This window comes from Aspergillus lentulus, assembly GCF_001445615.1.
Source record: "Aspergillus lentulus DNA, contig: Alt01, strain: IFM 54703, whole genome shotgun sequence".
NCBI lineage: Eukaryota > Fungi > Ascomycota > Eurotiomycetes > Eurotiales > Aspergillaceae > Aspergillus > Aspergillus lentulus.
Window position 1 is genome coordinate 3,845,327 of NW_028322123.1, and position 26,622 is coordinate 3,871,948.

General features: G+C 52.3%; 8 protein-coding genes across 8 annotated transcripts; 4 read left to right on the forward strand and 4 right to left on the reverse strand.

Moving 5' to 3' along the window:
• Positions 1–261: 261 nt before the first annotated feature.
• ALT_1175 (uncharacterized protein) lies at positions 262–3,430 on the reverse strand (the record flags this gene model as incomplete). The annotated part of the gene is made up of 2 exons (XM_033561453.2): positions 262–3,123; positions 3,188–3,430. 2 exons carry the CDS (start codon positions 3,428–3,430, stop codon positions 262–264), a joined length of 3,105 nt encoding a protein of 1,034 aa, XP_033417344.1.
• A 731-nt stretch (positions 3,431–4,161) lies between these two features.
• On the reverse strand, positions 4,162–5,104 carry ALT_1176 (dienelactone hydrolase family protein; the record flags this gene model as incomplete). The annotated part of the gene is made up of 4 exons (XM_033561452.2): positions 4,162–4,769; positions 4,841–4,888; positions 4,944–5,014; positions 5,076–5,104. The coding sequence occupies 4 exons, from the start codon at positions 5,102–5,104 to the stop codon at positions 4,162–4,164; spliced, it is 756 nt and encodes a 251-aa protein (XP_033417343.2).
• Positions 5,105–6,543: 1,439 nt separating this feature from the next.
• Positions 6,544–8,197, forward strand: ALT_1177 (putative MFS transporter Seo1; the record flags this gene model as incomplete). Its single annotated transcript, XM_033561451.2, has 5 exons — positions 6,544–6,700; positions 6,749–6,999; positions 7,049–7,082; positions 7,137–8,043; positions 8,089–8,197. 5 exons carry the CDS (start codon positions 6,544–6,546, stop codon positions 8,195–8,197), a joined length of 1,458 nt encoding a protein of 485 aa, XP_033417342.2.
• Positions 8,198–8,780: 583 nt separating this feature from the next.
• ALT_1178 (dimethyl-sulfide monooxygenase) lies at positions 8,781–17,083 on the forward strand (the record flags this gene model as incomplete). The annotated part of the gene is made up of 6 exons (XM_033561450.2): positions 8,781–8,891; positions 8,943–9,131; positions 9,190–9,437; positions 9,485–10,357; positions 15,536–16,913; positions 16,967–17,083. 6 exons carry the CDS (start codon positions 8,781–8,783, stop codon positions 17,081–17,083), a joined length of 2,916 nt encoding a protein of 971 aa, XP_033417341.2.
• A 393-nt stretch (positions 17,084–17,476) lies between these two features.
• On the forward strand, positions 17,477–18,716 carry ALT_1179 (uncharacterized protein; the record flags this gene model as incomplete). Its single annotated transcript, XM_089599104.1, has 3 exons — positions 17,477–17,968; positions 18,060–18,233; positions 18,300–18,716. 3 exons carry the CDS (start codon positions 17,477–17,479, stop codon positions 18,714–18,716), a joined length of 1,083 nt encoding a protein of 360 aa, XP_089456768.1.
• A 58-nt stretch (positions 18,717–18,774) lies between these two features.
• ALT_1180 (flavin-containing monooxygenase) lies at positions 18,775–20,598 on the reverse strand (the record flags this gene model as incomplete). The annotated part of the gene is made up of 2 exons (XM_033561447.2): positions 18,775–20,519; positions 20,565–20,598. The coding sequence occupies 2 exons, from the start codon at positions 20,596–20,598 to the stop codon at positions 18,775–18,777; spliced, it is 1,779 nt and encodes a 592-aa protein (XP_033417338.2).
• A 1,791-nt stretch (positions 20,599–22,389) lies between these two features.
• Positions 22,390–23,769, forward strand: ALT_1181 (uncharacterized protein; the record flags this gene model as incomplete). Its single annotated transcript, XM_033561446.2, has 6 exons — positions 22,390–22,530; positions 22,600–22,826; positions 22,871–23,010; positions 23,055–23,149; positions 23,197–23,310; positions 23,359–23,769. 6 exons carry the CDS (start codon positions 22,390–22,392, stop codon positions 23,767–23,769), a joined length of 1,128 nt encoding a protein of 375 aa, XP_033417337.2.
• A 72-nt stretch (positions 23,770–23,841) lies between these two features.
• ALT_1182 (putative MFS lactose permease) lies at positions 23,842–25,647 on the reverse strand (the record flags this gene model as incomplete). The annotated part of the gene is made up of 4 exons (XM_033561445.2): positions 23,842–24,572; positions 24,628–25,200; positions 25,248–25,461; positions 25,507–25,647. 4 exons carry the CDS (start codon positions 25,645–25,647, stop codon positions 23,842–23,844), a joined length of 1,659 nt encoding a protein of 552 aa, XP_033417336.1.
• Between the last annotated feature and the right edge of the window lie 975 nt (positions 25,648–26,622).

Here is a 26,622-nt window from a genome sequence, read left to right on the forward strand (position 1 = left end):
GGTTGCATTGGCAATACTCTCTAGCTTCCCCGTTTAAACGATTAACCGGTTAAAGGGGCTGCCTTGGTCAAGGTACTTCCAGCTTCTCATGTTCTCTGATTGTGGTCCCGTCAGACCATGACATGACCTAACAGGCTACCATAGATAATAAAAAGATTCTTGTCTTGTAGAAGTTGTAGTTACCACAGCGACTCTCACCGAGTCGAGAAAAGGAGGATATTTCTTCGTCTAGATGAGCCAGTTCTTCCAGCCGGCAATTTCCTAATCACCCACGCGAATGACCACCTTGACCGCAAGCGCCCGAGCTTCTCTAATGCAGCACCCTAGACATGTCCGCCCAGTTCTACCGATGATGGCATCGTAGCCAACAGAGGCACACCATGATCTTGCCAATGCTTCTTTTTCCGCACATCGGCGAGCATCGACAATGAACACTTCGTCAACCGTCAGATCAAAGCCTGCATGCTCAAAAACCTTCGCTATGGATGATCCCTCAGGACCCGGCAAGTCATCTAGTGCAAGATATTTGTATCTGTATGAGCTGGGCAATGGGTGGCCTGGAAGCCGTCCGTACTTGAGAGAGAAGGCTTCGGCGGGAGACAGTGACCGCGATCTATCGCCCTTGTCGTCTTCTATATCAAGCGACGCATTGTGCTGGTATGACGCTAAACCCGGAGGCAAACGGCACGCATGCGACGTGACAAAATTGACATTATACGTTAGTGGGAAGGAAACATCTGTTGTGGTCGTGCTGGCCTCCGACCTCAGCGAGAAATTCATCGTTGCTTTGCGAGCGACCATTGTATGCTGGTTCGAATTTCGCCGCTCTTCCTTTGTAGAAAAAGTCAAAGCATTGAACTTGACATCCACTGGTGACTTTGCCTCAGGTACATCGTCCACCGGCAACGTAAACTCGCCACTGACCAACGACCCCAGTCCTAACGGTGTCGACTCCACGGAAATCTTGTTTCCTTGCTTGATACGGGGTTTCCCCAGACCTGTCGGCGGCTCACTGACGATCACCTCAAACCAGGCATCGTCAAGGGGCTCTTGGGTTTGATATTCTTTGGGAATGTTCGTGCTGCTGATCCAACCCATGCAGGCCTTGGTTTCCTTCAGAGCGGAAAGGACTCGACCAACAATGCATTCTTGACTCCACCAGCTCTTCCCATTGAGAGCAAATCCTCCATATAGATTGGCTACCGATCCAAGTCTCGCAATGACTTCCTGATCATTCTCTAGTACTGTAGCCATGAGCAAGTGGTTGATCGCCTTGCCAGGAATCACAAAGCCAGAAAGCCAGCATCTCGTGATCCAACCACCCATCGTCGACTTGGAATCGTCGCTGGAAGGACCGCTGAGGGCTACTAGCCGGCGAGTAGCGAGTCTTTTAAACGTGGCATCTGTGGTGCTTCCTTCCATATGGCCCTCCACTGAAGCACCACGCACAGGGCGGTTAAACATGTCCGTGATATTTTGGTTTGGAAACCCCCGGTGTAATGTCGATGCGAACGTTTTTCTGAGCGAGTCAACACGAGGCCAACCGATGTTTTCGGCAAATGCCAAAAGTCCTTCAACTTGCTGTTCGACATGAGTGGGTGTAAGTCTGAACATCCCGTGAACATCGGAGTGAGGGGAAGAGGCTACCGAATGCCTGCGTGTTATGCTGTCAAAGAATGAAAAGCGACGAGCCTTTTGACTCGACTTCTCCTGGGTTGACGGCTGCGACGGAGCATTCGACACTGCAGCGGATTGGCAGTCGCCCCAGGAGATCTTGAAACTGTCGAAGAAGCGACGCACCACCACCAAGTCCCAGTCGACTTTAGGATTGCGTAGCTTATCGAAATGGCTGACATCTTGAGCCGAGACACTGACGTCCTTCGAGCTCTCAACCAGCCCAACTTTGACAATGGCATCCAGGCGAAGAAGTAACTCCGCAGCTAGCAGCATCTGGATCAGAAACCATTTCTGTTCCAACCCCGGATGAGCCCAGGGGTTGTGAATGGTACTTGGGTCAAAGAAGTCGCCGTCCACATGGGGAGGAGCTTCCCAGAGAAGCTGTCCGATGCGGAAACGCCAGTCGACGAGACTGAAGTCGAACCATGCTCCTGGTGTCGCTAAAACCATGGTCAACGCTTTGATCTCAGCCTTGAGGCCGTGCGTGCTATCGAGATCCGTGAGCATGAATCGGGGCGGGGGATGAAGAAACTTGGAAAATAAATCGCTGTAGAGCGCATGCGCGCTTTCTACGTCGAGTATCGTTTTCTGCGTGTTCTCATACAGTAACTCGTGACGCAGGTTTCTCAAGGCCTCGAGACGGTCGACCAAAGCTTTAAAATTGATATCTCGCAGACCAATTCTTTTCCAGGCGGTCGGCCCATCACCAAGAAGCGTTTTCCGATCATGTATAGTACCGTCGAGGCACTGCGAGTAGGGTTCATGGTAATGTTCCAGAAGTTCATCAGCCTGAACGGCCGGTAGGGTATGAATGTGCAGTAGATTAGTATGCAGATGGGGCGTTCCGGTATGAACGAATCGAACGGAATCAGCCACTGGCAGCTCTAGAAAATGGCGAAAGCCCACAGTTCCCGGCTCTATCCCGCTCATAGCAAGCATATTTGGGACTTCGAATATACCAATATCGAAGGTAGCTCTCTTTGGTGCACCGGTTCTTTTCCAGCTGTCTAAGAGGAGAGGAGCGTCACCTTCAAGGAAGCCTTCGGGGACGGGGAGATGGGCATGAAGCGTGCACAGGGTATATGAAGGATGAGGAAGAAGTTTTCTGTCCCATAAATGCTGGATCGTGGGGTCGTGGTCATCCCATGGGAAGATTACTTGTGGATACCAAAGTCCATGCTTGCCCTTTTCTAAAAGGAAGTATGGTGCCCCGGAAAATATGGCATGGATATCATCTCGGCTGAGATGGGTCTCAGAGGGAGGTTTGTCGTTAACATCTGCCTTGTGAGGTTTAGCAAGAGTGTCAGTAGTCGGATTCGACGCATCCTGCCGTTCGCCGCGCTCGTCTGAATGATGTGTATGTTTTGATCTAGAAGAATCCAAGGAGTGATCATGTCGGCCTGGATCCTTTACCAATTGCGCCTTCGGAGTCGTGGTAGATTTAGCCTTGATAGATTATTTAGTATACACTGTTGGCCAGGAGCGCTACGAAGTGTAAAGTAAGCCTTACATTACCGTGCTCCTCGATTGACGCGTGAGGTACATCCGTTCCTGACCCATCTTCCGTTACTGGCGCAGCGCCATGCTTGTGGAAAAGGTTACGCAACGTGTTTCTTCCAGATGCGCCGTAATCGCGACTATTTTCCAGCGAGAAGGAAGCCCTCCTAGGCGAGCTCTCTGAATTTTTACTCGCGCCAGTATTAGAAGGCGCCGCAGTCGAAACTGAACGACGCCTGCCAGATAATACATGCATGTTGATCTAGGTCAATTTTCAGTATTGGTACCAGGAGCACTTGCGAACGGATGGATCTTGAGAGCTTGATGAGAAGAGGAGCATGTGATTGCAGATTACTTACGCTAATTCTTGGAGAGTGGCGGTGAATGTCGTTCAATCCATCATAGCATCAGCACAATCAGGTAGAGATGAAAGGATCCTTATATAGTCCCAATGGCCCATAAGATATTGTATAAAAAGTTTAAAGCCTGATGTCATGAAAGATTTCGACCAAACATGAACATGTTGAATCAAATCGTACGATCAGATGCAGGTATAGCCACCTGATCGGTTAAGAACAATGCGATGTTTCAAACAAGGCTAAAAAAACTGGTGACTATCCATCACTGTCTGAAAAGAAGAAGGCCGCACAGAAAGAGCCAAGAAGAGACAAGACGAATATCTATCGATGATTTGATGGCTTAACTGTTGCAAGGAGTTGAAGTTGAGAGGGGGAGAGAGCCGCGGATAAACGATGACGTTCATTCTCGGCACCGAGTGGAGTATTCGGGGTCGCTTTCCGGATCTGGGAAATCAGGCTCTATGACAGCTCTGGTTTACTGGCCAGGTGATGGAATTATTGAGATTTGCTTACTATGGAAAGGCACGATGGAAAAGCAGTCATTTTATTTATTATTCATCATTTTGTCTCGTCATTCATATATATTAGAAATAATAGCATTACGTTTTTCATCATAAGCCCTGGTTTTTTAAGCATGCTTCTGAAGGAAGCTCAAAGCAGTCTTGTAACCTCTCTCATACTCCTTGCGGACTTCTTCATCCTCAAGGTTCGACCGAGCCGCCATCCAGCCGTGGATCTGGGTAGGGAATGTTTCCACATAATGGTCAACCTTAAGGTTGGCACCGAAAGCCTCGACATCCTTGGGATTCTCGTCCTTGGAAGCCAACATGGCCATGGGAATAGTGACATTCTTAGCATCATTGGGATCAACCATGGCGGGATGGCACTGCACCGCGGCCTTGAACTTAGTGTCCTTGGCAGAGGACAAGCATGCGATCTTTCCACCCCAGCAGTATCCGAGGATGGACCAGGACTCGAAGGCCTTGCCGTTGGGGGCGAGCTTGTTCGCTTCGTCGACGAAAGGTGGAATCTTGGGCAGATTTGCAGGAGGAGCAGCCTTGGTTTGGAAGAAATTGCCCAGCTTCTGCTTGTGTTCTTCGGTCTTAGGAGGGAACCAGGTGATGTCCGCGGGTTGGCCCTCAAAGAAGTCGGGCATGAAGACACGGTATTTCTGCTCGCTCGAGGTAGCGAGGATATCGGCGCCTTGGATTGTTTGAGGGAAAAAGCCGAAGATGTCTGTTTTTCCACGGCACACTTAGCTATTTATCTGCGGACAGAGACAGATGAACGATTGGACGATAACCCACCGTAGACGATGAAGATGGCCTTGGAGGCAGAGTCGGGGCCGGTAACATCTGAACATATGTCAGTGACTCTTTTGTTCCAGACTCAGGTTTGCAATTGACCTACATGTCTTCATTCCATTGATTATCTTGTATTCACCCTTGCCCTGGTAGCCTTGGGCGACAATGGGAGGGATCCTTGAATGTGGTCAACCTGAGGTCACTCTGCTATAACAACGCCAATGGCAGAATCACGTACGAGCAGCAGGCCTTGCTAACGCCGGACATTTTGGCAGATGAAAAATGGAGAGGTCTGAACGCGTAAAGGGAGCGAGGTTTCACAGATCCGATGAGAGACCTTCGGAGAGGGGTAGTTAGAAGCTGTCCGTAAAACATGAAAGGAATGGAGAAGAAAGCAAACGCACAAAGGTATCGCTTGGAACGGTTCGCAATTGATCAAAGCAGCCGAGCACCGCGTTCAATGATCAGATAGAGAGCTAGAAGGTTGGTTAGGAGAGAGGAGGAAGATCTGGGTTGCTCTGTGTTTCCATCGACCCCGCCGAATCGACGTCATCGGAACGACACCCGGCAATTCCACTCTCTGTTTACCCGCCTGCTCCTTTGGCTGTCTTCCGACCGCGGCTACCCCTATACACATTGATTGCGCTCGTTATTCATCAAGAAAATGATCAACAGGGAATCAAAAGACACATGCCGGTTCCGGAGATGTCAGTGAATGGCTCGTTTCTCGTAGACATGCCGTCCAGTTTTCTGCTTCCTTTTTCTTCTCGGTGTCTTTCCATTGTCCGACCGAAGGTAGCTCGTCTGAACGGACATGGCCCTGGAAACACTCATCAACATCCAGGTCAAATAGACTAGTGAGGCCGTTGGATATGAGAGCTCTGAAGCTTCGAGATTGAAGTGCTCCATGTCGTCTTGGCTCGATCTTTCCCCCTCTGAGTATTGCCAAGACCCACGTCTCATTTGATAGACGCTGTCCTTTTAGGGATAGCGTTTCCCATTCTCCGAGAACCTGTCTAGACACTATCTTTGCCCTAGAAATTCGCTCGGTTTCGCGATGTCACGCTGCTCTCTGTGAACCACTGGGAGAATACGAACCCGGTCGTCTGTCGTCTCTCCATATTCGATTTCATTAGCAGCGTGGGTATGACCGTATCTGTATCTGAATTCTGCTTTATTTTGATAATTCGGCTCCATGAAAAATTATGAAGCGACAATTGGGAGCAAGAAGATGCACTGTCGTCGGCCGAGATTCCTGCACCAGCGCTGGGGCGACGTATTCTTAGTCAACAAGTTTAAACATCGATGATGAGAAGTCAACTTGAGGGATCATAAGGCTGAACCAGTGGCAAGAAAGTGAAACGAGCAAAGTATGCGCTTTGATATCGCATACATAGGCTAGACAAGCACGTCTTATCTCCACCTTCTAACACGATCCTTGGCTTTCCGATTCATGCTCAGGAGGTTCATCCACGAAGTCGCACTCAACTTCTGTGCGTCAGAGCTCTGGAGATAGGAGGAGTCGTGCCGCGCATGGTGCGTAGGTCGTCACGTCATTACTATCGGCAGTGGCATCTTAATCGAGTCGATATATTATCCCTTCAGGGGCTGCCAGTCAGGCCTATCATAGCCCATAGAACTTACCCTTCTCGATCATCAGACAACCGATAATCGCCAGAGATTCCACTGGCGGAAAAATTCATGTAATGGCTTCAGTGCAACGCAGAAAATGGTATCAGGTCAAGTGGTTTGCGGACGATGACACGAAAGAGGAACGGCAGCTCATCCTGAAGCTGGATCTTCTGATTGTTCCATATGCCTTTCTTGCGTACTGGACCAAATATATAGACCAATCCAACATAAGTAGGTCATCAATGAGCCCTACTCAAACTAAACTAATCCTACTCTCAGACAACGCATATGTTTCGGGTCTTTCAGATGATTTGAACCTGCACGGCAATGCGCTCGTCCGTCTGCAGACAATGTACACCGTTGGCGCAGTTCTAGGGCAAATCCCTTTTGCGTATCTCTTCACCAAATTTCCAATGTCCTGGGTCATTCCGGCTTTGGATATTTCATGGGGTGTATTTACGTTACTGCAGTATCGAGTGACCTCGTACGGGGAGTTGATGGCTTACCGATTTCTCGTCGGGTGGTTTGAGGTTTGAAATCTTTCTATGATTTTCCTAGGGCCTCAACTAAACAAGCCAGGCTGCATTCTTCCCCGGCATGCATTACATTTTCGGTAGGTAAAACCCGCGAGACTTGAAAAAGGGAACAGCTCACAGTTGCCGTCCAGGATCTTGGTATCGCGGGGATGAAATCGGCCGTAGAGGCGGCTGCTTTTATGTTGGTCTCACTCTCGGAACGTTGACATCGAGCTTAATCCAAGCTGGCACGTCGGCAAGGCTTGACGGCGTCCATGGGCTGGCAGGGTGGCGATGGATGTACATTATCTGTGCAATCATCACCATTCCCATTGGCTTACTGGGATATCTGATCTTACCAGGGACTCCTGACAAGCCGAACAGATTAGTGCTGAAACAGGCAGATATCGATCTCGCTAAAAAGCGGCTCCAACGAGCAGGACACGGTGTACAGGAACAGTTCCGATGGAAGGTGCTGTTGAACATTGCTGGCAATTGGAGATTTTGGGCTTTGCTCCTGCTGGGTATTTTCTTCTGGAACGGAAGCGTCAACACCACTACAGGAGGTTATCTGCTCTGGCTGAAAAGTCTCAAGAAATTCTCGACCAGTCGCATCAACGAGCTCAACGCGATTTCTCCCGCATTGGGGATCTTCTACACACTCTTCATCTGTTTTTCATCGGATCTTTTGTTCGGTCCTGCCTGGGCTATCACCATCGCACACACTTGGAACATTATTGGGCTGGTGATACTTGTCGTGTGGGATGTTCCCCAGTCCGCGCTCTGGTTTGCATTTGCCACAACCTATTCTGCAGTCGCTATGTCCAGTGTGCTCTACGGCTGGGTTAACAGTCAACTGCGATACTCGCCTGTTGAAAGAGCGGTGGCGCTGATCATTTTGAATGCCGTCTCGCAATCAACGACCGCGTGGACGCCGTTGCTAGTCTTCAAGACCGTCGAAGCTCCTCGATTCACTAAGGGGTACTCGTTCGTACTCGGCAATGCCGTGTGCTTGATTATACTGGCGCATGCCATTCAATTCTTCACGAAACGAGAAGAGTATGTACCCTATCACATTTCCTTATCATTTCTAACAGCGTACAGGAGAATCTCGAAAAGAGCAGAAGGCAACTCTGACATCAGCGACTCAGACGAAACGAGGGATCTTGAGCCGGGTGATAAAGCGATCATGCAGGTCTATCCGGAGAAGTAGATTCCAACGATGATATAGTTTCTCAGTATAACAGAGTTGGCAATATGCAGCACGGAAATATGTATGAAGGGCAGTATGTAGACGAATCATGACACTTCATTGGATGCAAGGTTCACCGAGCAATCGCTCGCATCCGTTGACCCAGAAAAGGATACTGCGAAAGTGATACATGCTATGAAAGGGGATTTCCTCGACTCCATGGACTTTTTTCCGGCGACAGTCAACATCCTACTTTAGACCGACTCACCCAAGCATGTCGCAATTACGGCATATATCATAGAATCATCACCACCACACGCTGCGAGAGAAACCGCCCATGCAGTCGCGTACAGAAGCAGTCATTTAAGCAAGTCGCGAATATTGTGGAGATAATGACGAATTACTTCGTGGAAATATCTCATAGCGGCTGTTCTCCGCTCGAATCTTGCGTGATGATAAGAAGCAATGGCGAATGGATGCGGGGTCATCGAAGCTACGTATGTCCCATTGGAGAGGTTGAACGAGAGAGGGCATATATCTACTGTCAACTCTATTGGATCAGGGGGCTCAAAGTCGACAGGAAAGCTCAAGATCTACTGTCAAAATGGGAGATAGCGCAGGTAGTGCACCCGCTGGCCAGAGCGGCAAAAAGTACATACTGCTGAATGCATTTGATATGAGTACCGTGGGACATCTGTCCCCCGGGCAATGGAAAGTAAGAACGGAGCCGGTCTCTTCTTGGGCTTGACTGACCTAACGTGGACAGAACCCCAAGGATAAATCCGCCACCAAGCGCAGCCTGGAGTACTGGATTGAGCTGGCGAAACTTCTCGAGCGGGGCGGAATCAACGCTCTGTTCCTGGCTGATACCTTTGGAGGACATGATACGTACCAGGGGAAGCTGGATGAGTGCATTCGCCGGGCGGCGCAATGGCCTGTGACTGATCCGTCGATTGTATGTCATTGCCAATCCCGGGGTATAGTGTATGTGGGATGCTGACGTGACTGTGCAGCCCATTTCGGCCATGGCAGCGGTGACGAAGCATCTGACCTTTGCCATCACCTCGTCGACCTCCTCGGAGGCGCCATTCCTGCTGGCCAAGCGGTTCTCGACACTGGACCATATGACGCAGGGCCGGTTCGGATGGAACATTGTGACTTCGTACAAGAAGGCGGCGTTCAAGGCCATCGGGCTGGACAGTCCCATCGAGCATGATGAGCGGTACCAGCAGGCGGACGAATACCTGCGCGTGCTGTACAAGTATATCAATTGTGCTTTTTTCCTTTATTTGCCGCTGACGAGCACAGACTGTGGGAAGGCTCCTGGGCCTCGGACGCCGTCTCCCCGGATCCGACGACCGACTCGTACATCGACCCGGATAAAGTGCGTACGATCAAGCACAGGGGAAGATACTACACGCTCGAGACGCCGCACATTGTCGACCCATCCCCGCAGCGGACGCCCTTTCTCTTCCAGGCGGGCACGTCACCAGCAGGCTCGGCGTTTGCCGCCACGCACGCCGAGGCGATCTTCGTCTCGAGCCACTCGCCAGCGGTGCTGCGGCCCAAAGTCGACGGGATTCGCCAGCTGGCAGCGGAGAAGGGGCGGGATCCGCGGTCGATCAAGGTGTTTGCGACGTTCACGCCCATCCTGGGCCGGACGGACGAGGAGGCCCGGGCCAAGTATGAGGAACTGAAGAAGTACGCGTCCGTAGTTGGGGGGCTTGTCCTCTTCAGCGGGTGGACGGGCATCGATATCTCGCGGATCCCGCTGGACCAGGAGATCACGGCAGCGGACTCGGCCGAGGCGGGCCGGATCGCGAGTATCCTGGACGCGTTCACGACCACGAGCAAGGACATCCCGCGGTGGACGCCGCGGGTGGTGGCGGAGAAGGCGTCGATCGGCGGGCTGGGCCCCCTGGCGATTGGCAGCGCGGCGACGGTCGCGGATGAGATGGAGCGGTGGATCGTGGAGGCGGATCTGGACGGGTTCAACATCGGCCATGTATCGACGCCGGGGACTTTTGAGGATGTGGTCGAGCTGCTGGTTCCGGAACTGAGGCGACGAGGGCTGTACCCGGAGCAGCCGGCGCAGGAGGCAGAGGCCCTGACGGCGCGGGAGAGGGTGTACGGGAAGGGGCAGAAGGGACTGCGAGAGGATCACCCGGGCAGTCGATACAAGTACGATGTATATGTAGATGACGCATGAGCGTAGTACTCTAGGTGGCCAAAGTAGATTGCTCTTGTGGCAATATCAGGACGTTCTTCCCAATACCGGTCTGATATCTGCATAACGTCCCAGGAATGCAAACCACTCGATACTCCATATTTGTGCAGATGTAGTGATTGTCCCTGTTGATCCGAGGGCGAGTCTAGACGGGTCTCGCCCATCCAGACTCAGCAGTTCGCAGGTTGACTGGTATTTACAGCCTTGACTATCTTCCTTCCATGCTTCTGCAGTACTTTCTCTGTCCTCGTTCATTCCGCTGAAGATGAATCATTCCTCAATTTAACCATCTACCTACAGGACGATCACTACGCACCAGACGCAGTAGTGAGTGTAGCAAATGCAAAGACCAGTCCAGCCGGCTTCCGCGCTGGACGCTGTCACATTGCAACACTTCCCCCCGCTGCATCCTTGCATGATGCAGTAGTCCCAGTTGGCCAGTCCACGTCCAGTCCACTGACACTCCACAGTGGACGAACAGCGGTTCAATAGTTCTTAGAATACTATCTATATTCTACGAAGGATACTACAAGTATAGATGATAATAAATTCTCGAGTATTATTCTATCCCGTAGGGATGATATTCCACTTATCGTCTATCCGACAACGTCAAGTCGGTGCAAATATGTATAAATATATATAACCAGAATAACCAGACGGTGACAGACCGTTGAACCCTGCAGGATAAATACCAACTAACGGTCGGAAAAGAGTTACGCTTCCTATGGAGAGTGAGACACTACTGTAGAACAGCGTACACAGCGTACGGAGTCCATTTGCATGAGTTAAATACACTCTTGCGCCTCGGAGCAGCCATGCTCATCTTTATCGGTTATACGGGGTTTGTTCTTCGACAATCATGGCAATAGCTGTAACCGGCCATAGCTTAAATCACCACCACTAAAGTAAAGCATAAACTGCACTCCGTGCTTTTAGTCTTAGCTTTAGTCCTCAATGGGGCTTCTCCTAGTGCTTGCTCCGTGTCTGACACGATCCTCAAGGGCTATGATAGGTCCAAGACGAATGGTATAGGCTAGTGTGTTTGTACGTGCATAGGACTACTGCTGGTAGCCTCGGTGGTCTTTACTGGCGGGCAGATTAGGCATTTTCCACGAGTAGATTGGGGAGGTGATGGGTTATGGGATCTGTAGGAAAGAAACAGATCAGGACATAGGTTACCTAGTATCGGTTATTCTGAACTAGTGAGGACATTGTATACATATACAGAGTATAGATAGTCTCGAAATACATATGAAGGGCGGTCGGTGAAAAGAGAATATGAGAGAGTACGCGTACTCCGTACCTTGGGGACCACGGAGTACTTCCCAATACGGAGTAAGGTGAGGTAGAGCTGCAATCCTCCGGCCGAGACGACACTCATTGCATAGCCTGATAATACGCCCAGGGTCTAAGGTCAAGGATCAAGGGTCAAGAGCAGGCTGACTTTGACCTCGGACGATCCGAAATAACCCATCATTGATCACTGATAGCTCATCTCTATTGCCGAAAACCCAGGATGGATGTGGCGGTTGCACAGTGCACTGCACATACATTGTTAAAAGCCAAAACAGCCTCACGGCGTCAAGGGCTCAGGGCACTGGGACGTGGAAATGTTCAGGCCACCTGTCACACTGACCGTGGCAGCCACCCCGATCTCCCTCGACAACGCCCCCCGACTCCGACAGATTGGTGCTCCCGGCAGTTACTCATGGGGCTTAGCCTCATGGGCCACCCGTATTCCTATCTACTATGTATCTAGATAGTAGTACCGTACCTAGTCTGTACAAGAAACGCAAAGTTACAATTTAGGTTCAGCTGAACTCTAACATGTTTGCTGCCATCCCACACCACAATTCGTATCTCAAGGACAGAATAATAAATGAAATAAATAAGGACTCTGTCAACGTATCGGTGTCCGCTCAGGCTAACTGTATTAATCCTAGGCACCGGACAAAGAGGCTAAGAGGCTAGTCTAGAGCTTGAGCCAAGAGGCCCGAGACCAAATTCTCAAGCTCTGATTCGCTGAGTCCTCGGCTGCCTTTGAGTGAACCATGGGTTGCTGGCCTGTGGTCACCGGGACGAAGGCTGGGGCTAATCATGTGACTGTATGTCTTTCTTTTTTTCCTTGTTTCTGGTTCGACCAGCAACCGTTATCCAGAATAGCTATCTGCATGAGATCGATACGCACTGATTGGATACTTTATTTCCCATCTACATACTGGAGTAAAATTAAGAGAAAAGAAAGTCAGTATTCAATAATGTTTGTGTGTCGAAAGTTAGCGAAAGCAAGCGAGTGGACAGAGCACCCGCTGCAGGCTGCAGGCCGACAGGCAGAGTAAGTCTGTGGGTCCCTATGAGCTAGTTTTGAATGCACTAGCCCTGTAATGGAATAGTCCGCACTCTAGGAACGGGTAGTGAGATTTGGCTGAAAGGGCCCAGGCAATCTGTCTGGCAAAGAAAAACCAGTTTCTCTGGCGCGCTCGCTTCAGGCTACCCAGATTGTCACGAAGCCAGTTGGGTGGTTTGGCATCTCGTATTGCTGGTCCTCTATCTACTAGTACAGATTGAGTCTGCATTATTGAGTATTGTTGGTGTCTTCTGGTAAGTAATCCGTCCAGTAGTGTAATCTCAGGTGACCACCTAACCTCGGGTGATGCCGCGTGGACACAACTATCCAATCAGATGAGACAATCCCTCATGCATGGGTAGGCGAACCAGACTCGGGGATCCGTTTGCCTTGGACATTTGCCCTCCCCCTCGATCTGGTCGACGATGATGAAGATGAAGACGATAAATTATGGTGCTGCAGCAAACTTCGCAATCTTAGAAGAATCCTTGGTCGTGTCATGTGCTGGGATTATCGACCGCAATCCAGAGCATTCTTCCAGTGGGCTAATCAAACATGGTCCGGTATGATGGTATTCCACTGGGCCATACATACAGTCCTCCACTTAGAAGAACAGGATGACATGCTGCCTCAGCTTACGGGTCGTATGAACGAGACGATGATGCCTTTCCTTTTGATCATAATGATACTGATGACTCGATTCCATGATGAAGCAACTGATCTGGCTCGCTTCCATGGCCTCAAGAACTGTCAATCTGGACTCTTGACGCAAGGAGCATTGCCCCTTTTCACCGTCTGTATCTTACCGCACATAGGTACCCGAGTGGTAATCTCATACGGTCAGTTCTCTCGCTGTCAGTGCCCGCGTCGTTGCTTTTTCCCTCCTGAAGCCTGAAGAGAATCCAGTAGCTTTAGAGCTGATCTTCAAAAAATCGTACCTTTATTGTAGATCAAAGTACAGTCTTGCCATCGATCGTCCATCGCTGCTAAGCTTATTCTCTGCTCCACCATACAGGAGACTTGAGCAACATCCCCTGCTGGTCCTGGTCCGGTGGCCACCCGATCGCCGACAGCTACTCCACATATCTTGGTACTTTGATTTGGGCTTACGGTACAGCTTACAGATTACAGCACAGAGTATGGACGACTCTGGGTTGTTTTCCCCCCAATATAACAGAGAATGCGATCCTCCACTCGTACTTGTTGATTCTACAGCGATTGATGCTTATCGGCCAATCATCTAAGCTGATCTCTTCCACCGAGGTGGTCGTACTGCAGGAGAATAATACCAGATTACCCAGATACCCAGATACCTTACGCACTCTCCGTAGAACCGTGGAATGCTCAGAACAACGGGGCAAATTGAGTGGCACTGGTAGACTAGTCGTCTCCAGTCTACCTTAGTCTACCTAGATGCTGTTAACCTGGTTCTTGGTTCGTTTGTGGCCTTCTCCTGGGACTTGCTTGGAGAGCCCTGTCAACCACGTTGTCGATGATCGGTCCCAGTCCCCTCTTTGACCGAGGACGATTATTATTAGCCAGGAGATATCTCCCTTCGACCTATCTATCTCTGGATCTATTCTTATTCCTTTGTGATATGATAGCGCCTACTTTCTTTTTCTACAAACACCATGTTCCCCCTATTTTCTTTTGCTAGAGACGCATCATCCTCAGCTGAAGTACACTGAAATAATAATCAATTTGATCTCCTTACCAGACCCCTTAGACTAGCTTTTTACAGGTAAACCCTCATTCTTCTTCGTTTTGTCGCCTCTTTTTAGTTTTTCTTTTTCTGTGGTCATTTTTTTTCCCTTTTTCATTACCCTTTTCTTTTACCCTCCCGAATTACGGAGGAATTATCATTATTATTATTATTTATTTATTTATTTTTTTTTTTTTCGCACTTGACCCTTTCCAGAGCAGCACCCAAAATTTCCCGCCCGAAATTCCTCCCCCGCGCTGGCCAGACCCAGGCCCGTCGCTGGTTTTGACTGTGGAGTGGTCTGGATACTCGCGGTCTTTGGTTTTGGTTTGGGTTTTGTTGTTGTGCTTGTTCTTGTTCATTTATTGTTTGGTCTGTCTGGTCTGGTTTGGTCTTGTATTTTATTTTATTTTACTTTATTTTATTCCCCATTGCTGGCTGTTATTATCCTCTACCTTATATTATTCTTGATATTATTATTACCGGCGCTGGCTCTGCCTCTTCGTTTCTTCCTTTCCTCTCTTCCACTCTGACTGTTCTATCAGTGTCCTCCTAATAATACCACGATCCGATCACTTTCATCGATTGTCATCACCACCACAATCTCAGCACGACAGTGTCATCACCAGCATACCCTTATCCTACTCATTTGCTGACTCTACTCTGCTCCATCGTCATCAGAATTCGAGTCCATTCGCGCATCCTCGATCGCCAATTATTACCAAAGATAGACTCGGCCACCGTCGTATTCCTCTGATCGCGCGGTCGGCTTTGTCAAGACAATGCATGTCTCTGACGCCTGGTGAATTTCAAAATACCATCAGCTCCTTTACCTCTACCTCCGATATCTGCTTTGCGCATTTTCAGGCTTGCGCTGTACAGTTCTTGACTTGATACAAGAGGTCAGAGTATGTCCTCGGTATAAGTGTTGGGTGACCCTGAACATCAGTCGGGTACACTATCACATCAATCCAACCCCCTCAACATCAGGAACGAGAGAGCGAACGCGATTCTCGAAATCACCTAGACGGGACGTCAATATAAGATTCGATATCTATTTGACGCCAAACCTCGATTCTAAAGCGATCGCTCTTGCGCGATCCGCTCGCCCCTCCTGGATCCTCCAGACATCGTCTCTGGGGCCCTGTCTGGCAGTCGATTCTGGGCTGTTGGGGACGACAACGGATTGTCCTCCAGTTTGTCCCATCCTCAGGCCGCGGACTCGACGGCCGAGCTGTACCAACCCATCGCCTTTTCTCGAGACAATTCCGCCAATCTGGCTGCCCTCGCGATTCCTCCGCCGGGCATGGGGACGGCGTTGGGGGACTTGAATGCCCCGCCGCCGTTGAACGCACGACGGCCGGCGGCGCCGACGCTCCCCAGCTTTGAGCTGCCCCCGCCGAACTTTCAGATCAGCGTCGGGACCCCCAAGTACTCGCTTCAGTCGAATGCGCACCCTCCAACCCATCCCAGTGTGAACAGTCTCTTGACACCACCGGCATCGACGCAGGCCGGCGAAGTGACCGCTCCGAGCTCGGCCGCGCCGACGACCGCCGTGTCTGCAACTCCGGACGTAACGCCCTCGTATGGGACAGCGTACTGGCAGGGCCACAGTGGCTATGGAAGCACTCCCGGGCCGCGGCAACCATGGAGTGCGGGGAGCAACCAGCCATATCCGACGCGGGACTCGTTTTCACCGTCGACATTACACCCATTGAGCCGAAATCAACCGACGTCTCCTCCCGTGACCGAAGGCATGACACAGCCGTACGACATGCACCACCTCCCTCCGTTTCAGCAATCGCTTTCCGTTCCCCCGTCTGGTCTCCCGACCGGAACACCGCAGCATCCCGCCATGACGCACGCCATGTTGGCCAGTCCCACAGGATTGCCCAACCCGGGGCCGTCCCCGCACCTCCTCCCATCGAATGATCCTTACGGACCCAAATCGCAGTCAGCACCTGTCTACGGTGCGGCACAGCAGATGCCCAGCCCGCACCAGACCAGTTTCCCGCCGTACGGACAGCCGGGGCTCGGCATCCATCCGCCGGGTCGCGTCTCGTCCACTCCTACCCTCTCGGCCGCAGGGCCCCCACCTCATCTGAACTATTCGCGGCAGCCCTGGCCGTCGTACTCGCTACCTGCGATGAACGGGCCGGTGATGACGAACATACATAACCCGAACAGCCAGATGTCGTTGCTGGGCAGCATGCAACCGGGAATCCTCCCGGGCTTCAACAGCGGCCATGTGGCCAGCATGCAGCAGATGTACGGCGGGCATCCGCCACACCCCATCCACCAGCCGGGGCCGACCAACGACCGGCCATTCAAGTGTGATCAGTGCCCGCAAAGCTTCAACCGAAATCATGACCTGAAGCGACATAAGCGCATTCATCTGTCGGTAAAGCCGTTTCCATGTACACATTGCGATAAGAGTTTTTCGCGCAAGGATGCATTGAAGGTACGTCCCTCTATCTTTCTTTTTCCTTACTGTTCTCGTCGCTGATTAGTTAGCGACATATTCTGGTCAAAGGATGCGGCAAGGACGGGTCGGACGGGTCGAATAAGACGAGCACGGCGAGTGTCAAGGAGGAGGACAAGGAGAGCGTTGATACCAATGGGCACAGCTGATCAGATTTCTACGAGCATTGTTCTCAAGGCGTTGAGTAGGGGACTAGCGATGATTTCGAGTTTGTCTTCCATCTCTGTCTATCCATTTTCTATCCATCTATCTATTGTTGTTGAACGAGGCTATGGCGAATGTTGATATTATTGCGTATGGAGCGGCTTCTTGCACCTAACTCCTCGGTATGGGTTTGGATGATTCTAGCGTTGCAGTGTAGATTACTTATTCACTATTCACTTATTCACATCTCTGAGACAATTGCTATTGGTCTGAATCAACTGCACACCACTGTGTCAGACAAAGAATAGGGCGAGGCTAGTTCCCTCGTCAGATGAATGACAGATGATAAATATCTGCTTCCCGGACATCGAAGATCCTATCCTCACATCAAATCCACAATGTCCCTCCTACTATTCTTTCTTTCCCTGGTCCTCGCGCTGGCTCAGCTTCCCCCAGTCTCTATCTACAACATCACCATCCCCAGCGCCCCCTCCCCCAACCTCAGTCTCGCGACCTTCACCACCCCCTCCACCCTCCTCTCGATCCTCTCCAAACCCAAAGTCCACCCCATCAACACCACCGTCTTCGACTGGTGGTACTTTGACGCCGTCTCTTCCTCGAATCCGAACGTCTCTGCCGTGATCACCCTGTTCACCAGCACACCTACCGCATTCCCGTTCCTCCCGACCAGAAATCCCTCATCCGTCCTCCTGTCCTACATCTGGATCTCCCTTGCAAATGGGACGAGCTACGCCGCCTACGCGAATGCATCCCTAGCGACGGCCGACGCAGTCTGTGGTGTTACCAGGGGGATATGGCACGGGAGCGGTGTTTCCTTTACTGGGTCTGAGGAGGGCGCGTATGAGATTGTTATTGACGGCGGGCTAGGGGTAACTGGGTCTATGCGATTATCTTCTGTTCGTCGTCCCCCCCTAACCAGGATAAGCTAACGCTAGAGCTTGCTAATGGATGTGGATATAGGTAGCGAACCCGCATACACCCTGCGGCGACAACCGGTTGCGCTTAGGTGATGCTGGCTCTACAGGTGCAGTTGGAATCGGTTGGGCGAGTCTCCTCCCCGATGCGGAGGCGAGTGTTGATGTTTTGATGGGTGGGGAGAGGGTACGCTTTACCGGGGTTGGGTATCATGATAAGGTATGTTTCACCCTTTCTTTTGAGTGTAGGATGTGAATGGGAGGGGGCTACGGCTGACGAGAGCAGAACTGGTCAGATGGACCATTTGAGGAGGCGGTGCGGACGTGGTACTGGGGACGGGGCCGGGTAGGCCCGTTCTCTGTCGTCTGGTTTGATATGCTTCCTCTTGGGAACGGAGCAGAGGTGGTGAGCGGGTATGTGGCTGTTGGGCGGGAGGTTATCGTGTCTGGCTGTGAGGAGGGGGTTGTGTCTGTGCGGCCATGGAAGAATGGGATGGCCGCTGCTTACCCGCCTGTCCTTGGGGATGTGCCGGATGGGTTCCGGGTGGTTTATAGCGATGGGATGGAGGTGGATGTCACTCTTGGGGCGATGGTCGCTGGCGATGGCAAGTACTATGCGCGGTGGACGGGGACGCTGACTGCAAAGATGGAGGGGGAGGTCTACGAGGGTGTGGGCATATTCGAGCAGTTTGTTATGCAGTAACATTTAACTATCAACAGAAGACATAAAGCGAAGAAAGTAGGGGTATATGATATATTAGTTACTGGCGGGCAGCCATCCACTCCTCCACCAACCCCCGATAATCCTCCATCCCATACGGACTCAACACCTTCCCTAGGATACCGTCCTTGCGCACACTCCTCACCCCCAAATCATTCAACAGCAAATCCACATACGGGATCGCATCAAACACAAAATCCGGGTTCCGCTTCCCAAAGCCCCCGGGATACCGCCACTTGCCGAATTGACTATGCAGCGCCGTCTCCCACACCAGATCCATTTCCTCGCGCTTTTCGTCCAGCTTATCTGCGTCTGCGTCTCCATGCTGGTCGACAGCCCGCAGCGCAGACGGACACCTCTCCGCCGGCCGCAGCACCGGGCTCCCCCCGAAAAACGCAGTAATCCACAGCGCCTGCGCCTGCGCAAGCAGCGTCGTGTTGATCGTCATCGCAATCCCCATAAACGCCAGCGAGCGCTCCCTCGCCAACGAACACGGCACCATGAACCGGGCCAGGCGGAAGGGATGCGCGGCTGTAGCGGGGGCATCTGGAGCAAGCGGCGCGTAGTCCTTGGGCGGGGCGGGCTGGTTGCGTAGCCGGGGGAACCGGCGGAGGATTTCGTCGTCGGCGGCGGCGAGGAGGTCCTCTGGGATGGGGTCTGCCGCCCAGGGGAAGCCGCAGTCGGTGTCCAAACCTGGCGGGAGGAAGTCGAGGTTTGGGGTGGCTTTCCAGCCTGTGGAGCAGATGAGGGCGGAGGAGGGGAGGTCCGTGCCGGAGGAGAGATGGACGGTTCCCGGGGAGAGGCGGGTGATGTTGGCGACATGGACGCGGACGGCGCCGGAGCGGACGAGGTCAAAGAAGTCGGTTGGGTAGTTGAGGATGCTGAGGCTGGAGGCGATCCAGAAGGGGCTGATCCAGGGCTTGAGCTTGGCGGTCTCCGGGTGGGCGTCGTAGCGGTTCAGCTGGATGACGTCGTTGGCGAGAACGCCCCAAAAAGCGTCGACGATCTTGCGGCCGAGCCAGGTGCCGTGCAGGAAGCGGCGGATGCGCGGGTAGCCGTCGGCGTGGCCCCAGATGCAGGGGCTGAAGAAGGTCAGGAGGCGCGTGGTGACCAGTTTCTCGAGCCACTTCTTCAGCGGGGTGACGTACGGCGGCGCCATCCACACAGGGCCGTGGCCGTTCTCGCGGATCACCCAGTCGACCTGTGCGCCGGACGTGGCGGCCGCGTAGACGGCGTCCCAGGCGGATTTGGTGCCGCCGAAGACAGTGATGCGCCGGCCATCCTGAAGGACCTCGGCTTCGTACTGGAGGAGATCGCGGCAGTGGAAGAGCGGCGCGTCGAAGGTCTCCTGGCCGGGGAAGTCGGGCAGGTAGGCCTGCGAAGTGATGCCGGTCGCGACGATGAGTTTGCGCGTCACCACCTCCCTGACTTCGCCTTGGTGCTCTGTAGTCAACAGCCAGGTGCCGTCCGGACGGTGTTCGGCCGATCGCACGCGCGTGTTGAGCCGGATGCGATCGCGGAACTGGAAATGCTCGGCGAATTTCTCCATGTACTGCTGGATGACCTGGCCAGGAATATGCTGGCCCGGTTGGACACCAAAAGTGTCTGGGTCCATGGGGAAATCGCTGAACTCGTAGGTGCCCAGCATGTTGTTGGATTTGAGGCCTTTGTACAGCCGGTGCTTGGCCCACACGCCTCCAATCGACGAGGCAGCCTCAAGGAGAATCACATTGCTGGACGGGTTGACCTGGAGATAGGTCTTGATGGCCGCGAGGCCACTCCAGCCTGACTGGTTAGGATCTGGTAATCAATTGAAGAGGGAAGGCATACCGGCACCGATGACTGTCAAATCGACCGTCTCCATGGTGGGACACTCAATTGACAGTTCACAAATTAATCAATCGGTGTCAACTGCTGCGTCAGTTGCTGCAAGTAAGAAAAGGCAAGAATGCAGAAAGTGATGTGTAGACGACAAGTCAGGCAACGAGACAGGGAAGATGGATAAGAGAAGGACAAGTGGGACACAAGAGGGTCTGGACTTTTTTATTCTTAGTCGATTATAGCCATGGATTGTATGATTGTGCAACAAACTTCAAGGACTGCCGAGTTTGAGAGTCATGCTAGCACAGACTACTGAGATTAGTTGCATATTGAAAGGTCAACGGTCAGCGGGGAATTATCCCTAGCCGCCGTAGAGCCGACTAGTGAGGACAGCAATAGACTAGGGATAGGAAGATTAAAATGTGGAGAGACTAGAGAACGAGAAGTGGACCTTGCAGTCAGGTATTGTGGCACAGCATGCCCCAAGAATCAGTCAATTTGTCAATCTCAGCAGGGCTTACACCACTGCAAGTATCAGGGGAAGGGGAAGAAAGGGATAAGCAAAGTGAAAGGGATAAGCAGAATACCAGTGCACAGATGGACATCGCTGTAGATAGTCTGTACGTACTTTAGAATGCCGACAAGATAATCCTTACTGGACTGGAAAATTAGTGTGTGCTTAGTGTCATTAGCTGCAGCACTGGCCCTGTTTGTGTCTGTGAGTGATATTTCATTATTCAGGTCAGTGTATCAAGGGATAACTAATGAAGAAAGCATCTTGAAAATTATAAACCTCAGGAAAAAGGTGCCGTTCTGTCAGTTGCAGTCATAGCAATTGACAAGAAGTTATATGATTGCAATTCTGCTTGCTGTATTTGTGGTTATCAGACCGTAGTTATATATCATATGGCCGCGTTTTATGCAAGCAAGACGATGGAGTATGGCTCCATCGTGGTTGTTTCTGCCTCGACAGGGATTGTTGACTGATTTTTATGACAATTGCCCCATGCTAAAGCTGACAAAAAGCAGTTCTTCTTCTTTGTCCTCCAAATTGACCTGTCACTTTTTCTGTCAAACATCATGGAATATGACAGCTCACTTGATACTTCCATTCAATGATGCAAGTTATGCGATCAGATCAGAGTTGCAAAGTCTATCTTTTCAAATCTACGCAAGCAGTTCCTCATTCGACTCTGGTTTGACTCTCCTCCCCGAGGAAATTGCCTCTTTTCTAGCAGTTGCTCCTATTCTCCATCATGTCGGTGCTTCTACTCGGACGGCTTTCTCGGCTACCTCTGCAGTAGTCTAGTCATATTATTAGTGCTGTCACTTCGCCGATGCTCCATGACCCCGCCGATCCTCAACACGAAATACCACATATCGTTCGCTGCAAATATGGGTCTTGATGGCTGAAGAACAGCTGCGTCTCCACATGGCCGCTGACCAGGATCCTAGTGTGTCTCAAGTGGACAAAGAATCAGACAACCGTTCGCGACCTCGTCCTGAACAGTGCATAAGCATGTGGACACCAGTAATCATGGCAAGTAGATGGTCCCCCCGAATGATGGCTCGCCGTTCTGTCAGGGATTGGCATGACTCGAAGTCTATCAATCAAGGAACTGTTCAGCCTTGCAAGTAGTCTTTCTACACATCGTCTGTGGCGGATTAGTCGGGATTTGAATGTGCTGTACGGAGTACTCCATCTATATCTTCCTTGTTTCTTCCCCCCTCCCCCTGAGGGGCTATCAAGGTCAGTCATTCATTTACTGTCCCCTGACGAACGTTCATTCCTTTGTTCGTACCTGGAGATAGCTGAGACAGCTCGTGCGCCATCATGGGCGACAGCTTCACCACCGAGGCCTTTACTCTCCTCTCCCTCGCCATCGTTGTCATTATCCTTCGCATCGTCGCTCGCATCTTAACCGTGGGATTCCACAATTTCCAGCTCGATGATTACCTGATGCCTCTGGCCGGAGTATGTCCTGTCACTCCTTTACTGACATCTATTGACATCTATTGACATCTACTGACATGCTACATGGAGGTGGTCTACGGCCTCGAAACAGGCGCAGCCTACTGCGTCGGTGCCTGGTGGAAAGGAATGGCCAACAACTACATGACCGATGCCCAGCGCGCCGCCCTCTCGCCCGACTCGGAGGAATTCAGACTGCGAGTAGGCGGATCCAAGACGCAGGTGCTGGGGTGGTCGTTGTACACGACCTTGCTGTGGTTGTTGAAGGCGTGCATGGCCATCTTCTACTCGCGCTTGACGTATGTCTCCCCGCTTTTATGGAGATGGGATACTGACGGACCAGGGCCGGTCTGATCAACATGCATATCCGGGTGCGGGTGGCCTACGTTGCCATCGGGGTGACCTATCTGACTGTGATCTTGTCGATCCTGTTTGGCTGCTATCCCATGCACAAGAATTGGCAGATCTATCCTAATCCTGGCAGTATGTTCTCCTCTGTTGAAGGTTTGCTTATACTGACGTGTCAGTCCGCTGCCAACCCGCCATCTCGCCGATTGATGTCTACATGACGGTCACGCTGAATGTCGCGACGGATGTATATCTCATTACCATTCCGACACCTGTACGTGCTCCTCGCCCCCTGTCCTCACCGACGGCTAACATCCATAGATGCTCTTCAAAGCGCGGCTCCCCTGGCGCGAGAAACTCGAACTCTTCATCCTCTTCTCCGGCGGCATCTTCGTCATGGCGGCCGGAATCCTCCGCTGCGTCTTGATCGTCACAGTAAGCCTTTTTTCTCAATACTATGACTTGGGCTAACTAACACGTTAGGCCGGCGCAAACGGTGCTTCCCAAGCAGGCAGCTGGGCTTGCCGCGAGACCTTCGTCGCCGTGGTCATCGGCAACGCCCCCATGATCTACCCCCTGTTCCGCCGGGCCGCCCGCCGCGCAGGCTGGTACATCAGTTCCAGGGGCCAGTCGCAGAGCTACCCAGCCTACCCGCTATCCGAAGGCGAGCGCGGCGAGAACTCGACGCACCACAGCAAGAAGCGCCGCTTCCGGCACCCGCTCAGCATCCCCGACACGCAGTGGCACGACGAGGCGATGATCTTGCCGACGTCGCGGCAGCAGCCGCCGACCTGTACGGCCAGCCCGGTCAGGGACTGGGACGAGTCGAGCCAGCCCAGTACGGAGGGGATCAAGGTGGTGCATGAGACGATAATTGAACGGAATGAGCGATGATCTTTACATACTTGTTATTTGTATACCCCCTATTGTTTATTATTTGTAATCAACGACCCGTATAATTTTATCTCATGAAGTCAAATCATATTTCCTCCGATAATAATCCTTCCTCCTCATCTCGACCTCCTGCTCCACCTGCGGAACCAACACCTCATCGCGCACCAACGACGCCTGGACCGGATTCCTCGACTGAAAGATAGCAGTCAACTCCTCGAGCGTGCGGCGCGACGTCTCCACAAACAAGAACCAAATCACCACCAGCTCCAGCATATCCCAGAAGATAAACAGCAGGTAATACCGCCACCCGGCCCTGGTGAACGCAATCCCCGTCACAAACGTATTGTAGAAATTCGCAATGTTGATAAAGAAATTGCTCATCCCCATCCCTTTCGCCCGCGACTCGTACCGCAGACACTCGACGGGGTACATTGCCTGATTGGGCGTCCAGCCGGCAGAATACACGAACCCAAAGATGAAGATCATGGCGATCTGCGCGCGCGCGACCACTGCGCTCTTGGCGATGACGACCCCGGTATCCTCGGGCGTCTTGACGTTGGATGCGTTCAGCGCCGTTATGATGCTGAAGATGAGGACCATCAGCGCGGTGGAGGTGAGGAGCTGCGCGCGCCGTCCGATTCGGTCGGTTAGTAGTGCGCCGAAGATGGCGCCTATGAACTGGCAGACGTTTTGCAGGCCTTGGAGCAGTAGGCGGGTGGAGTTGGAGGTTATTCCTGCGCCGGCGAGCATCTGCGGGTAGTAGTATGAGACGGGGCCGTTGCCGGACCATTGTCCGAAGAAGGCTACATATCATCAGAAATGACGTGGATTGGGGGAGGGGAGGGGAGAGGGGAATACCCATAAACATAACCAGCATCGAGCGGTAACGCGTCTCGGGCGAGTTGAACAGCTCGCGGTAATCCCACCAGCGCTTGTCAGCCCCCGTGTTGGAGATATCCTCGACCATCTCGCGGTACTCGAGCTGCACGAGCGGGGCGTTGCGGTCGCCGTCGCCGTGGTACGTGGCCAGCACGCGGATTGCCTCCTCGTGCTTGTCGCGGGACACAAGCCACCGGGGGCTCTCGGGAATAGTCCAGCATAGCCCCAGCACCAACCCCGCAAACACCATCTGCACCCAGACGGGAATCCGCCAGCTCATCGTCCCCTCGATCATGCTCGTGCGCCAGGGGATGAACGTCCCCGGGATGCCGCCGGCGAACCACAGCACGTTGTACAGCCCTGTCAGGGAGCCGCGCCAGGATGGGTGCGCGATCTCGGAGACGTAGGCTGGGCCGGCGGTGGCGGAGGTCGCGACCCCGAAGCCGAGGATGAAGCGGCCGGCCATGAAGCCGGCGAGGTTGGTGCAGGTCGCTTGGACGATGGTGCCGAGGATGATGAAGGAGGCCCCGAGTGCCATGCCCACCCGTCGTCCTACGCCTGTTAGCTTCGTTTGACAGGTCAAGATGAAGGGGTAATACCTCTGAAATCGGTGAATGGTCCAGCGCAGAACGACCCCACGATATTCCCGATGGTGTAGATGGCGTACACGATTCCCGTGGAGGGCGTGCCGGCTTCTGGATCGAAGCCAAAGTACTCCCGGTACTGGCTGTAGCTGTTGATGGAGCCCATAAGCGAGCCGTCGTACCCGTTGATGCATGAGTTGAGCGTGGCGACCGCGATGGCCCAGTATAACTACTCCTTAGTTTTCTCGTCACGAAGCGAACTGAAGAGGAATACCTTGAACATGTTTTTGCTCCACAGTCTCGGCTTCTGCTGGAAGGTTGCCATCGCCAGGGCGGCATTGTTGATGCCCCGGATGTGGGCATCATCCGGGTAGTACAGCGCCCGCGGTGTGTCGTAGCTATTGAGTCGCTGCATGGCTACGCCTTAAACGACTAGAGGTCGTAGGGGCAGGAGGTGGCCAGAGGGCGTGTGCTCACTTAATGTATCCTGTACTCGATCGAGATTGTGGACAGGGGTTCTGGCTATAGCCTGAGCCAGGCCTGTCTAGGTGACAAGGTGACCACTGGCAAGTGACATCAGACTGAGTTCTGTGCCTGACATGGTGGAAATTAAGACTAATATAGACACAGTCTGACCGAGTCTTGAACGAACTGCATACTGGCCGGGATATTGCCATGTTGGCCGTCATTCCGATGCCAATTGTGCCATACATCGAGCATGAGACACTGTCGACTCTTGGAGTGTTTGATCTAGATTCTAGACGAGGCCCGGGGACCCCGCATTGAGTGTCAGTCTCTTACAACGGATTCAGGCTGTGGACGAATTTAATTCATCCGTCTCCAATTGGGAAACGTTACTGGTTTGGTCGGTCTTAGCAGGGTCAATGCATGGTCCAGCATGGACTGGTGCCATATCGTGGGGAGGATGCACTAGAATCGATTTCAATCTATTTTTCATTAATCGTACTTGGGATCTCGTGGGAAGTATTAGATAACTACAACGCCACCAGGACAAGCGAACACTGGGGGAAGACGCTTGGATCCTGTCTATTACAGATGAATGCCTTCATTCGCTTGACCTAACTCCAACCAACACGGGCATCGGTCCGAACACCCGTTCTTCCCCTCAGCCTGATCACTTATTCTTGCTCAACTGAAGTATTCTCATTCGGATAGAAATTCAGCGTTTGTTCATACATCTTCAAGTTGCGACTCCCACATATCTGCTCCATGACGATCTAACCAAAAATTCCAGGCTACTCCGCACAGGTTCCCGTCGCGTTTCAGCATGCCGCAACTCAGAAAGATCGACTGCTGGGCATCCTAAAGGGGGCAGATTATCCACCAATATCGACTGGGATTGCTCCGTTTCCTTGACCCTACGGGCTAT